Source organism: Dreissena polymorpha, chromosome 12 (assembly GCF_020536995.1).
Source record: "Dreissena polymorpha isolate Duluth1 chromosome 12, UMN_Dpol_1.0, whole genome shotgun sequence".
NCBI classification, from domain to species: Eukaryota; Metazoa; Mollusca; class Bivalvia; order Myida; family Dreissenidae; genus Dreissena; species Dreissena polymorpha.
The window spans coordinates 73125355-73140586 of NC_068366.1; the positions used below are offsets into that span (position 1 = coordinate 73125355).

At 38.0% G+C, this 15232-nt stretch overlaps 1 protein-coding gene across 1 annotated transcript; it reads left to right on the forward strand.

Annotated features, from left to right (window-relative positions):
• Positions 1-1516: 1516 nt before the first annotated feature.
• On the forward strand, positions 1517-8229 carry LOC127853967 (ankyrin-3-like). Its single transcript, XM_052388852.1, has 3 exons — positions 1517-1708; positions 2482-5728; positions 7357-8229. The coding sequence occupies exons 2-3, from the start codon at positions 2485-2487 to the stop codon at positions 7578-7580; spliced, it is 3468 nt and encodes a 1155-aa protein (XP_052244812.1). The 5' UTR covers positions 1517-1708; positions 2482-2484; the 3' UTR covers positions 7581-8229.
• Positions 8230-15232: the final 7003 nt, after the last annotated feature.

Here is a 15232-nt window from a genome sequence, read left to right on the forward strand (position 1 = left end):
GATGAATTTCTAAAATTAGCATTTTCTTTGATTTTTTTTCAAAGAATACTATCAGAATAGTAAACAGTTTGGATCCTGATGAGACGCCACGCTTATGGCGTCTCATCTGGATCCAAACTGTTTGCAAAGGCCTTCAAAATTCGGTTCCAGCACTGAAAGAGTTAACTATCAAAAAAGTTTAAAAAACCAATTTGTAGCTCGTATAAAAAACCATTGTTGTCTATTAATTTTAAGGTTCTTAATTGGATTGAAAAAACAACCTCAATTATTCAAGTGACCAGTGCTTGTTTGTAAAACTCCATTCAGTTCTCCGGCGAAAATCCTTAAAGCGGCTCGTCCATTTTACGATCGTTCTCATTTTTTCTCAATATTTCAGACCGGAAATGGATGCCACTGGCGGCAAGCGAAAGGAGAAACCTGTAAGCGACCCGGCCGGAGAGGATGGGGATTTTGTGCAGCTCAGGATCGTCAGAGAGGTATTCTCGTGCGCACGATAATTTAGTGTGCTGAACTTGTATCCCGTAAAACTAACAGCGGGGCGGTTTTATCACCATCCACACAGATAGGCAACAACATCAACCATATCATAGTTCCTGTATCGCATTTATGACCGTATTTCCTAAATCGATGTGATGAACCTGTTATTTGTTTCCTATTTTTAACCACTGTGCCACTTAAGTAAAATAATAATCACACATTCAAAGTAAGCGCGTTGTAGCTTTCTGCACAAAAGACAATTAAACAAACTAGAACCAACCCTCTAGGTGATAAATATATTTAAATGCACATTCCGAAAAGCTTTAAGTCGTGGTATAGTATTTGGGTACTGAGAATTTTTCTGTAAAAGGTGGTTTTATAACTTTTGTTCAAAGGATGAGTCCTTGTAACTTTAACTATCTAGATGACGCCTACCGAACACCTTAGTTCTACAAAAAGGGATGAGTCTTTGTAACTTTAACTATCTAGATGACACCTACCGAACACCTTAGTTCTACAAAAAGGGATGAGTCTTTGTAACTTTAACTATCTAGATGACGCCTACCGAACACCTTAGTTCTACAAAAAGGTCATAATAAATATTTTTTACACCCCTAACATAGTCCATCCATAAAGGTATTATCATATTATAAATGGTTTGCGAAATTTAAAATAATAATTCTGCATTTAGTGGGAATATCCGGTTTCTTTGTATTACGAAAAACCTGTTTGGAAATATGCCATCAACATCTATAAACATTTAACACGTATTCTTATATTATTAAATGAAAAGAAACATAAAAAAAATCATATTATACTACCAAAATGTTCAGCATTTAAATGAGTTTACAACAATAAAAGTCAATACATTCCTTGAAAAAGAACGTTCTCATAAAGGATATTTTGGATACTGTCCAAAGACATAGCTATGACTTAGACCTTGACTGGCTTGAGACCTGATCAGGGACACTTTCCGTTTTAATGGATTTTTAAAAATATTACATCACTTTCTTATATAATCTTATTTCTAAAGAGGAGGAAGCAGCAAATCAGTTCGAATGGCCCCGCTGTCGACAAACGCAGCATACCGGAAGGTGCGGTGATCGAGGAGAAGCAGGTGACGTTCCGCGAGGAGCCCAAAATCCGCCCAACCACCGCCGCAAGAGAGCGCGCGGATGATGACCTCCGGGAGCTGATATTTGCCGCCGTTGATACAAACGACCATAGAAAGGTAAGAACTTGCATGGCCCCTCGACCACGAACGTTTTAATCTCGGTCTGTTACATTTTACTATTCATACAGCACGTAACGTTTGATTTTTTAAATTTGGTTGTTCAGTTTCGAAAGTTAAAGACGAAGTTGGACACGAGTGTTCGTACTCGTTTAGTAACGAGTATTCGCGTCTGTTTCCTGCGGATATCAGCATGCATATGTCCAAGTTACCGGTAGTCTAAGGACGCCTAAACATCTTATTATTCTGGTTCTACTCGGGATTTCTCGACCATATATTTTAAACAACTGCGACATTCAACTATGGACACCCATATAAAACTGCTTTAACCAATCGAAAAACTTGAACAGTGTGTTTTTCTATCCTACAAGTACCATTAAGACCAACACGCTTTTTTCATATAAAAACGAGCCGCGTTAAGTAAAAAGGGGGTTAAATGGATGTGCGTAAAGTGTCGTCCCAGATTAGCCTGTGCAGTCCACACAGGCTAATCAGGGACAACACTTTCCAACTCTACTGGATTTTTGCTTACTTACTTTAAACCGAAAATATCATAAAAGCGGAAAGTGTCGTCCCTGATTAGCCTGTGTGGACTGCACAGGCTAATCGTGGACGACACTTGACGCACATGCATTAAACCCCCTTTTCATTGAACACGGCTCAAATGTATGTTCAGATATGATGGCTCAATCAGTAGTGCTATCTTAGTTTTGCAAAGCTTAATTTTATTTAAAACACATTAACGTTTTTACATGTATTTTCTTTCTTTGTAGTTGATGTCAGTTATTTCAAGCATTGGCAAAAACAATTTGCTCCAAGATATACGGAATAAGGAAACAGACGAGAATGTGCTCCATTACGCTCTTTCACATGATAAGATTGAGACAGCGATTAATCTGATTGACCAATGTTCACTCGAAATGCTGACGTCACATCACGTGGTACACAAATCCGGCGTCTCTGGAAGAAACAATTGTTTGCATATCATTACGGAGAAAAATGATATTGAGATGGCAAAACTTTTACTTTCAAAACTACCTTCTACAGAAAAGAAGCTGGATGTGATAAAATTAGAGACAGCTATTGACATTGAAGGTCAACGACCAAGGTTATTTTCTTGCTTGCATTTAGCCGCATATTACGGTCACACACAACTGGTGCGATTGTACCTAGACACCGGAATCGACGTTAATCATTTGAACGGCAAAGACGACACCGCTTTATTATGGGCTGCTAGGTGGGGACACAACGAAACCGTTAGTTTGCTGTTAGACAGGGGCGCGGATACCGAGGTTTTAAACGACAAAGGATCTACGGCGCTTTATTGGGCAATAAGGTACGAGTTTCCTAAGACTGTAGGTGTCTTGCTGCAAAAGGGAAAGGCGAATCCGAACACGAAACGAAAACTCGGTCTTGTTGCGCCAATCGTAATCGCAGCGGCTTATGGTAACGTGGAAATAATGTCTCTGTTGTTGCAACATCCGGATATCGACATACACGTCCGCATCCGTGGTGGTGAGATGGCGGTGCACCATGCCGCTAAAGAGGGCTGCACGGATGTGCTGGATATGCTTATTAAGCGTGGTGCAAAGTTTGACGAACAGGACGAAATCGGGGACACTCCTTTACTGCTCGCCGCAAAGAACGGGAATTATGACATTGTACATAATTTAATACGGCGGGGCGCAAACGTAAATCACCGGAATCATGAAGGCCACGACGCCTGGTACTTCGCCATTGAGGACGAGGAAGACAACTCGTTGCTAAGCAGCCTGGTGTCGGCGACCAGAGGCCAGGACATGCTGTGGAGACATCCACTCTGCATCGCGGCGAGCAACGGTAGAATCGACAAGATCAAGTGTTTGTTGAACATGCATATCGAACCGATAAGCGCTGACGCCGACGGCAATACGTTTCTGCACCACGCCGCGATGTCAGACAAACACGAAGTTATCGATAAATTTAATTCGACCATATCAATCAATATACAGAACAACCGCGGGAATACGCCTCTTCACATCGCCTGCTATAGGGGATACTCAAATACCGTAAAAGTTCTCCTGAAATGCAAAGCAAAGGCAGACATTAAAAACAGCAAAGGAGAAACTGCTTTACATGTCGCTGGATATTCCAAACATATAACCGCCGAGACTGCGAGAGAACTTGTGGACTACATTATTAAGACGCATGCTTGGGAGAGCTTAAACGATAAGGACAACGAAGGCAACAACCCTTTACATATCGCGGGCAAACACGCCACACCGGAAGTTCTCTGGGAGTTCCGTTTTGTCCGCTTCAAGGATCGTGACAAGGACGGCCTGATCCCCTTGCATGAGGCAGTGCGACCCGGTCAACCCGAGGCACTTGATATGATGCTGGATATCTTTGAAAGCATGAAACGCGATGCGAGGATAAACGAGCAATCTTACGCAACCAGCGAGACGGTTCTACATTTGGCCGCATCCGAGGGACACAGCCGTTGTGTTCAAAGGCTGATTGGACTTGGAGCGGATCTGTCTTGTAAAGATGTAAACGGTAATACGGTGCTTCATCGCCTGACGCTTGCATGCGTGGAGGACAGTAAAAATATCAGCCGCCACCTCGAAGTTCTCGAAACCGTTTTTGACAATGTTGTTAAGTGGTGGTGCATAAAAAAGAATATACCGTTCCCAGAGGAAGAAAACCGCGAGGTCTATATGTCTTATCGGCGCGACGCTACGCAATTCCTGGTCAACAACGTTGTAAACGGCGAAGGGCTGTCAGTCTTAGACATGGCATTTAAATACGGAGTACCGGACATTCTTTCGCGACTGCTGATGATGCCCGATGTAACAAAGTACGATGTTACCAAAGACATTCCTACAGGAGTACATACCTACAGCTTTGATATCACCGGGATCACTCCGAGAACGAACGATGCTATTCGGGGTTGCTGCAGTAGAGCGTCCGTCTCGCCTCTCTTAGAAAAGGACATGAATGCAGACGCCGGTGCAGGGGGATCAAGACTCTCAGGATTAGAATGGCTCATTACTCACACGGTCAAAACACGGGCCGCGGAGATTCTCGATTTGCCTCCGATACAAATGATTGAACGGTACTACACGTCAATGGTTGCCTGGACGTTTGCTTTATTGATGGTCGTTCACATCGTCTACATGAGCGTATTCACGTACGTTGGAATCGACTTGCTTGAGAAACTACGGAATGAATCCAGCATTTCTTACTCGAATCCTGAAACAGTGCTCTTGTACGCGTTCGTCCCTCTAGAACCCGCGGTCATCATCCTGTACATGCTCTGGAGCACCGGACGGTACCTGTGGACCGGAGACATAAAAAGGAAGGCGCGACTCAGCCGGAAGAGCGGATTCGCTCTGGGCGTGTCCATTTTTGGCTCTTATATTTTTCTTGTTGTGTGCACTGTTTTTGCTGTACTCGTTCTAGCGTGGATTGCGCTGTTTTCTGTGCGTTACACGTACAACGATTATTTCTTCTCCTCCGCCGTTTGCATCGGCTGGCTTTTAACTATATCGTTCACACGGGGAATACGTGCAATCCATTATTTCTACCGAATGCTATTGAGCATGATGCTCCGAGACGTTGTTCGCTTCGGGATTGTCTACCTGTTCGTGATCTTGGCGTTTGGCTTCGCGTTCCACGCTCTGTTCCAAGTGTCTCAGGATATCGTCAATGACTACCTTACAGTCGGCGACACACTTTTCCTCACTTTCAACATGATGATTGGCATGGGTCAGTTGTTCGAAGGAGAATATGAGAAGAACCTGGTCGCCGTGGGGAGGACGCCCGCGTACTCCAAAATCCTGTACCTCATCTACATCATCCTTTCCACCATTATCCTACTGAATTTGCTGATCGCGATGATGAACGACTCTTACACGACGATTCTGAGGGAGAATCAAGTCACGTGGCGTATTGAGGTGGTCAGCCTCGGAGTCGAGATGGAGTCATCATTTCCGATGGCGGGAAAGTTCTCGAACGTTCAAATTAAACATGGCGGCGTTGGTAAGAATCACACTACTTTAAATATGTAATTATGTGATCTTGCTACGAAATTTCGTAGCGAGTAAAGTCGAGATATAGAGCGAACATAAATAGAAAATAAACGCTAATCACTTACTTGCTGATATTGCTGGAAAGTGAGTGGCATTGAGAAATTAAACAAAGGCATAAAGGGTATACAACGGCGAAAAATACCTCTTTAACTGTCACGCTCCGTAATGTCAGGCTGTTTGATATATACTATATATTAGGCTTGTTCTGAGATTTTTCGTCAATCCGGGATTCATGGACGAAATTAAGTAAATCACTTTTTCTGAAGCCTCCGTGTATTTTGAACACTGAACAATTAAGATGTTTGCAATATTATTCAATTTAAGGTGAAAATGGCTATTTAAGAAATGCCTATTAAAACACAAAACTATTTCTTGATTTATGTTCATGTAAATACAGCAACTAAATTTTATTTTTAATAAATCTACAAAAGCGGAGATATATCAATAACACATGGATTAAAAAATATTATATATTTAATACTACTCAAGAATTAGCAAACATTATCAACATAATATTTATCTATATTGGTTACTATGAATATACCATAATAAATTCAAATTATTGACATTCTGTGTATACAAAGACATTTTTGAAGTGTTGTTGTTTTTTTATAACTGATAAAAGAAAACAATAACATTATTCCATACCTAATGTATAATATACATCAATGAAGTTTGATGTAGAAATCTTTAACAGTTTCTGATGTATAGCAAAATAAGTTTGTGACTAACGGATATAAAACCAAAAAACAAATATAAATAACTCTTCTTTAAGAAGGGGGAAGTGTTCTTTGCAATGCACATCTCCTCGCTGATATCTATACACCCACGAAGAGTTGCAATGCACATCTCCTCGCTGATATCTATACACCCACGAAGAGTTGCAATGCACATCTCCTCGCTGATATCTATTCACCCACGAAGAGTTGCAATGCACATCTCCTCGTTGATATCTATACACCCACGAAGAGTCATGATGTAATCTTATATAGTTACTGAGATAAAGCCCTGAAATGTGTCTAACATAAGGACGTAACGACAGACGGACAACGCCAAAACTTTATTCATGCGCATTGAATAGCGTAATGATGGCAACGTTCAGCACATTTTAAAACAACTTTCCTGATTTTTGTAGGGTGTCTTTCTTGCTTTTTGACTCCGTTCTTGAAAACATATCGTGTAATAATGATCGCATATGAAAGGAATCTTCTTTAGACGGTATTTGAACGCTAATTATTATATTTGAAATCTGTCCCTAATTGCGTAATAGCATTTGTAAGTTTTTGTTCATTGCATTCTCTGATCCTCCGTAAATAAAATTCACAATCGGTGTATGTAAATGCCACATTAAGTTAAACAAATACAATATTGCAAAGTAAACTGATACCCATAGCCTTTTCGTTACTTCAATTGATGTGGTACTTATTTGCACTCAATAACAATCTTTAAAATATCAAAACCATCATACACAATCAGCTTAAAAAAAATAATAATAAAGGAATCTCTTTATTTGAGTTTTTTGTAATGTAATTTCCGCTGTGTTCATTGCTTGTGTATGTTTTTTTGTTCTCTTTGCAGACAGTATTGTTAACGGCGTGTCACCGGAACGCTGGTACGTATCGATAGCTGACGCAGATTTCAGAGAACAGATGCGCGAGATGGACCGGAAGTACTACACGAACCAGGAAGAGGTCACCAAGCGTCTGAATGACCTTGATTCCAAGATGGTTGAAATGGAGCGACTGACTAGCAATAAGCTGCAACAGATCACGGATCTGCTGGAACAAATCAAGAGGAAGTGATAATAAAATAACGGAAGTGAATTCGTTTACAAATGTTGATACATCAACGTTTTAACACATGACGTATGGTAGAAAAAGTCGCTCACGGCCGATGACAAGAGCGGAAAGCTGGAAGAATTAATATGCTGTGAATATTTCAATAAACCAATACGGATTAGTGGTTTTTGCATACGGTGAATGTACATAATACAACGAGATAAGAAAGAACAATTCAAACTACTTTTTTTTCATAATTATTCTGTTCTGTCTTGTCAAAATATCCACATTAAAAAACCCATGCACATTTACTTCACGACATTTCATATGTATTGTATTTTAAGACATATGCAATACACTGCTCAATCTGTCGTGTATATTAAGCTCATGTATTCTCACAAAACCCGCAGAATTCAGCTCTTGTAAGGTTTAATCTTTAGAGAATGTTGTATACTTATATCTTTTTGGAAAAGGGGTACACAAAGTACGTGAACGAGCAATTGGATTTTCTGCTCTTTCCTCATTCTCAGATACTCATAGTATGTACACAGTATACTAGAAAGAATTTTTGGAATATCTGTTTATATATGCATATCACTGTATTTATTTATGCATTATTTTAAAGTGCAATGTTTTATAAGAAATATGGTTATTTATTAAAGCGAAAAACGCCCTGTTGTCTTGCTGATATTACAAATGAAACTAAGAATATTCAATCTTTTGATTGATACCCGTTTAGGATTAAATATCATAAATCCATCAGTTAAAATACGTTAGGTAATAATGTTATTTCTTCAAGTATGCCTGTTATACATGGTTTCATGTGTATTCTTAACGCATAACTATAATTATGCGTGTTCATAATTGTTTCATGTTTATTTCATGCATTAATAGTGTCATAATATGCACTGTACGAACACTTAGAATGCATTACGATCTCTTAATAAAAGTATTTTATCAGCCTTATAAATTTAACGGATCAAGTATCTTTAATTTAATTATAAAATCACTTAATCAAAAGTTGTCACCCTCAGCCACACATGACGCATTATCTGCACTAAATGTATGAATACGGCAAAATTACTAAGTTTCTGTATAACGTGGACAAAAATAAGTTTCAATAAGTGTCTCATATTTTTAGTATTCATCTCTGTTCATTTAATTTTTTTTAAGTATGTTCAAACGTGGTCACATTCATTGTTTTAAAATGCAAATATATAATGAATAACACTGTTAACCGTTAATGATTCGGACATTCAATTGTATTCGAAACTAAGTTATTATCGCATTCGGTTAATAAAATTTAAAATTCATAAATACATGTATAACAAACACAAACTTATTTTTAAATTCCTTTAAAGCTTATGTAAACAAGTATGAAATTTATAGTTAACAAACATGAGATAAAATTAACCTAGAAATTTTTCAGTAAACAAAATATATTCCGTTTTCGTCATTTGAATATAAAGATACCAACGCACTTTAACCGTGACATGCATAAGGTACAATTCCTAACATATTCTATTTCAATAATACTTCACTTTGGTAGTTTATAATCCGGTATAATTTTAATACGAAATAAACGCTTATCACTTTTTAACTGAAATAGCTGGAATGTGAGCGTCATTTAAAAATTAAACAAAAGTAACAAAGGGTATTAAACGGCCCAAAATAACTGTATCGTTATGGACGTCGCCATCTTGACAATCACGTGATTATCTCCTCTGTAAGAGATATGTTTATTACCATGTCCGGTAAACCATCTTATGTATCCCCAATAGGGAAACGCTTAAAATCCTAAGTGGTACTTCCACGGATACATACATTGACATGAAAACTCTCAAAATGGAGCCTAAAAAAGATGAGTCGTTGTAATTTTAACATATATCCTCTACTTCAATATAGATAATTCTTAAAAAGATTTCTTCCCGAAATCGTTTTCCTAGTTCTGACCTAGAGTCCTAGATAGACCATGTGGAAAGCATTTCGCATTTTTATCAAAATTCTTACTCTAACCGTCGGATATTACCGTATATATGATTTGTTATAGTTCAATATTTTAAATTGCCAGCGACATCACAATCTTCTCCTTTGTCGCAAATCATGTTTTCCCCAATTCACAAAATTCTATTAGGGATTCATAAGTGGTGTTGGGATACATAAGTTGTATTCGTAGTCAGCTTATATATCGTTCGTGTGAATTACTAGTACTTCGGGATCGAGTTATATTGCTGTGCATCAAGATAAGTATTGATGCAAAGCATCAAAGTGCGTCGGGAATTTCAGTGTAAAAGGCACTCAATGAAGTTACATCGAACGATTTTTTTTCTACTGTAAATATTAATATATTGGCCGATAATTTTAAACAAAATAGAAAAAGATACTGATATAACCATTGTCTATGATTTTATGTTATAACCCCCAAATAACCATTATCTATGATGTTGTGTTATAACTCCCAAATAACCATTATCTATGATTTTGTGTTATAACTCCCAAATATTTCACAGTTCATTTTATTAACATTTGTTTCCTTTGTTTTGCTGGCATCAGTGTGCAGTTTTCATTAATGGAACAGAACTGTGTAGGTTTTAAAAAATCTGCTTCATCTTGTAAGCGTTATTTCATATTTTTCTGAACTTCAAGGGGAGCTGATTCTGAACTTATTCTTACGTTGCTCATTTACGATAGGGGTCGAGTACTCATTGATATGAAAACACTGTAAAAGTTTTAATGTGTTTACGACCCCCCCCCACCCTCTCACACATATATTTTATGGGCATATTAAAAACAAAAAATGGTTACAATAAAACAGCATATTTATTTAAACTAAAATGTCTACATCAAAACAAAAAGTTAACATACAACACAAGTAACATAATTTAATTCTACTGGGGCTCAAACCTTGGGCCTCTCACATGTGAAGCGAGCGAGTATCCACTACACTATGGAACCGATTGAAAAGCGTTTTAAGTTTATTAACGAACTGCACTCCTGTCATATCTTGACATCTTTTGAACTGCACCAGGTCATATCATTCTATCATCAACATGTTGAATGTAAAGTCGAATTGTTCCCCCAATACGATTTTTTTTAAGAAACCCTGGCGGATATGTTACTCGGGGACATTGGTTGATATAATTGTCGGTGCAAAAACTTTTTCACTGGCATACCTTTAAAGAAATTTGTAAATAAAGTGCTAAATATGGGACAAATCCCTGCATCGTCCACTTTAAATAGCCATATTTCAATAAATCCTGAATAATAGAAGCCAGGATTTAAGTAACATACATGGTAATACCTCCTTTGTATATACCAAAATATATTTTAATTTAAAAATGCCTTTAAACAATAATAGATCTCAATTTACTTACCTACCGAAATTCAGCGAAATATATCGGCAACTTTTCCAAGCACATCCAACTTTTCACAGCATATCGGGTTTCCGGGGGTGATTACGTCTAGAATAATGTTTTGATGGTTGGCTATGTCATTCTTGTTTTCTTGCTTTAACACTGATTAACAATACATGAACAAAATGTAAGCACTTTGTTTCGCGGATCATTACATTGAGACAGACGCACGGCTCCGGGACAGGCAGTCCAAAGGAAAGCCAGTTAATTTTTCTTGATTTCACCAGCCGCTCAAAGGCGACCAGCCAATTTGATCCCGTTATTCTGAAATTATTAATGAAGCAAACGTGTTGATTTCCAAACGGGTAGAAAGTGGCTTACAACAAGGAAACTGATTTTGAACTGAACATGTTTATTGCATTCGAAATGTAAGTATCACATAGTTCTATGTTATGCAATTTCTTATTATTTGAATAAACGGATGCTGCAGTAGTTTATTTAATTTGAGAAGCTAATATCGGTCAGTCAACTTAGTAAAACTTAGTAAAATTCTGAAATGTCCGTGTTGATTTCAGAAAATATATATAACTAACAGTCACAGCAAAAACTGAAAAGAAACAGCATTAGTAAGCCTGAACCAACATTACAAAGTATTTAGTTGTTTAATAGGCTCTGTCACAATTTGTACCTTGATATGCTTTTAAAATCCTTTCTTACGATTAACATTTCTCTTTATGCTAGTGTCAAAATTAGCGATTACATAAAAGTTTCAAAAGAATTATCTATATTAAACACAATTTAACCATATATCATGTGTGTACGTCGAATAACATTCACTAACAAATAAATTAAATTAAACAAGAAATATCTTTAAAAAGATAAACGGCGTTGATGTTGTAATGTTGTAATGTTTTCGACCAGTGAAAGGAGATGGAATGACGCGACTATGCATTTTAATGAAGGTAGTGAGTGATAAAAAGATAATATATTTTACTATATTAACAAATAAGAAATGAAGAACAAGAAGAAGTGAAATTGTATGTTTTATTGTCAATAAGTATTGTAATGGCTAGGTTTTCATAATTGAACGAGTAATACATTAGTTTCAATAGGAAAAGAAAACATATTCGCCACTGAAATACTATGAACACAATGTTGTTGGAATGAAATAAAAGATAAAGTCAACGAAAATTTCGTTAAGTATTTCGTAAAGTAAAGTTAAGACCTAAACAGTCAGTTTTCCTTTTACAACAGCCACAATTTCAACGATAGATGTGGTATGAGTATATGTAAATATATTTTTGTAGATACAAAATGCTCGTTTTAATTAATTTGTGACACAATTAATTCCTTTTTAATTTCCCGCGAATATATCCATTCATACGACACACGAACGCTAAAATGATACCATTTTAGTGTTAATGTGTCGTTTGAATAGATATCGTTGCGGTAAATTAAAATGGAAATAACTATGCAACAAAACACAGGTGGTTAGCGTGTTGCTATGATATTAATTAGTGAAAACATCATTTTGAATGATAAATAATCATATTATAACGAAAAATTAAATTTTCTGAAAAAAAAATCACTATCAAATACATATATAACAAGGTATGCAACTCAAAATCACCCCAAAACGGGGTGCATCTCTTTGAACAGCCATATCTTCGGTAGAATCAGGGAAAAAGAAGGGCTACGGAAAAGTAGTAAGTCTATAGCGTAGTACGCCAACCTTTTCTAAAAGAATCTAGCCAATTTAACATTTAAAAGATAATAACGCCAATTTCAATAGTTTTTCATTAGAGTGTGCTTTTAAAGTTTTAACAATAGAAAACAGTATAATACATGGTTTTATATCAATTCAATATTGTATTCAGTTAATCAACATACAATATTTTTCCAAGAAAAGCTATTTGATAAGAAAATAAGATACAGAATAAGCGCTTTAAGTGTAATGCAAAAAGACCCTCTACAGTATAAAAACCTACGCTCATTAAGATTAGAGATCGCGTAACAATTAGCACTTGCAATTTGCAATTGTCGCGAAAACAGGGACCCTCTGTTTACTACCAATTATCGGACTACCAATTAAGCGCCCAAAGACCCCTATTAGGCTAAGACCAATTAGAAGTAGATACCATTTACTATTCGACTACTCGCGAATCATTCATCAAACCGCTAATAACTGAAAATAAACTAACTAGAACGCGAAAACAGGGACCATCTGTTTACTACTAATTACCGCTGTACTAAGTAACAGATCAAAAGGGCCCTATTTAGTTCTCAATAGACCTATTAGACTACTCGCGAAGTCCCTATCAAACCGCAAATAATTGATAGATAATTAACTACTCGCAAGTAAAGAACAAAGAATTTTCCTCAATCAACTTAAATCCGAACACTGCGCGAGCGGCGAAATCGCAAACATAAGTACCCAATTGCTTCTTTCCATTACATACAAACAGCTTAAGGAAAACAAGACTGAGATTTTACAAGGGAAATAATAATTAAGATAAACTTAAGAAAAACGACTACCGTACACGTATTATTCTAAATCAAACCCTACCGCACTTCCTATCATTACTATGTCCGGGACATTTAAGAAAGTTCTCAGGAGAATGAAGAGGTCGTTCTCCAGTAAGGAAACCTCAATGACGGAAACCCCTAAAATCAAGCGCGCAATGTTCCGCCCCGGGGACATCTCAATTGACTCCGAGTCTGGCGCTCCGTATTCAGCGACGCGTATTACCGATGACACCTCAATAACCCCAGTCGTCCCTGTAACCGTGACTCCCCAGACAATTAATGACAATATGACCAAAACCCCATCGACCACGAAGCAGACTACTCCCCCTGCCAACGGGCCATCATGCTCCCAAACCCATAAACATGCCCCGGCAATATGGCTTACCTTTTGCCTTACCACTGTCGCGGTGATCTTCCCGCGAGAGAAGGCTAATGCAATAGGGGAAGCCTTTATCAAACTGCTAGGCTCTGAGAGAGTAAGACCCCTAAAAGAGTCCAAAGCTGGTCTCCTCTTCAAAATTAGGGACGACGCACTCAACCAAGCTAAACATTTCTCCTTTGATAGATTTGACTTCAAGCTAATTGCTCAAACTAAACTTGCAAGGGGTGTCATCCAGGTTCCCAAAAACGCGGATATAGACAAATTAAAAAACGATATAAAAAACAAATCCAATGTAGAAGCAGTCCATAGTGGTCTTAAAAACAATGTCATTACGGTCACAAGACGGAAAACGCCCCAACAAATATACTAGGCCACAACGTTAAGCCCGCGCTCCTAGCAACTCTTCGATGCTTTAAATGCCAGATGTTCGGCCATGCGTCCAATGTTTGTAACAATAACGCGAAGTGCCCACATTGCGCGGGGAATCATTCGCACGCGTCGTGCAATACCAGGCACGCTAGGAAATGCGCAAACTGTGGCGGCGGGCACAGCGCGGCGTATAAGGGGTGTCCGATCTATCTCAAATACCAATCTACTATCAACAGCAAAAACTTAAAGGTTACCAATCAATACATCAATAACCTTCAAGCTATAAATAAGCGACCCAATCTTGCCCAAATAGCTAAACAGTTAGTTGGTAAATCTGAAACAGAAATTTTGTCCATACTCAAATACAAATTCCCCGAAAATGAGGCGCAATATAATATTGAGCATACCACTCCTACTCCGCCCGAACAACCGGCATCAACATCAACCACAAATAATGTAGCCACAAACAATGTTGAACATACATTCCGCCATCAGCAACAACAGCAGCATAAGCTACCCTCCAGCTCACAAACTTCAGATCACCCTAAAAAAATGCTCAATCCTATACCATCACCGCAACAAACAAGGCAACAACAACAACCTAGGCAACAACGCCATCATCAGCAACGACACAGGATATCCGACCACCCCGCGTATTCTCCCTTCATTATACATAGAAACCGGCTACGCATGGCCCGTAACAGCTCGACCCCGATCATGCGCCATAGCCTCCGCAAAGGACACGCGATTGCACCGCCGTTTCCGGTCTTCTTTCGCCACGCGTACGGAATATATTAAGTTAATCCAGTAGCCTTAAGCCCGTACGTTAGGTCAATTTAACACACCAAACCCCAAATGTCTGCGACAGTTCATACTCATAATATAAACAGTCTTACAATTATGTCGTGGAACGCCCGAGGGGTTACTCATAACTCAAATGCAAAAATGTACGAGCTTCAAAATTATGTTAATAACAACGAAGTGCATGTAGTATGTCTCCAGGAAACGAACTACAAAAGTAATCACAGACAAGTACATTTAAAAGG

Bases quoted from the DNA above. Each gene is read 5' to 3' on its own strand.
- LOC127853967 (XM_052388852.1), top strand. From the start codon at position 2,485: ATGTCAGTTATTTCAAGCATTGGCAAAAACAATTTGCTCCAAGATATA. The intron at 5,729-7,356 runs GTAAGAATCACA...TTCTCTTTGCAG, and splicing joins AATTAAACATGGCGGCGTTG to ACAGTATTGTTAACGGCGTG.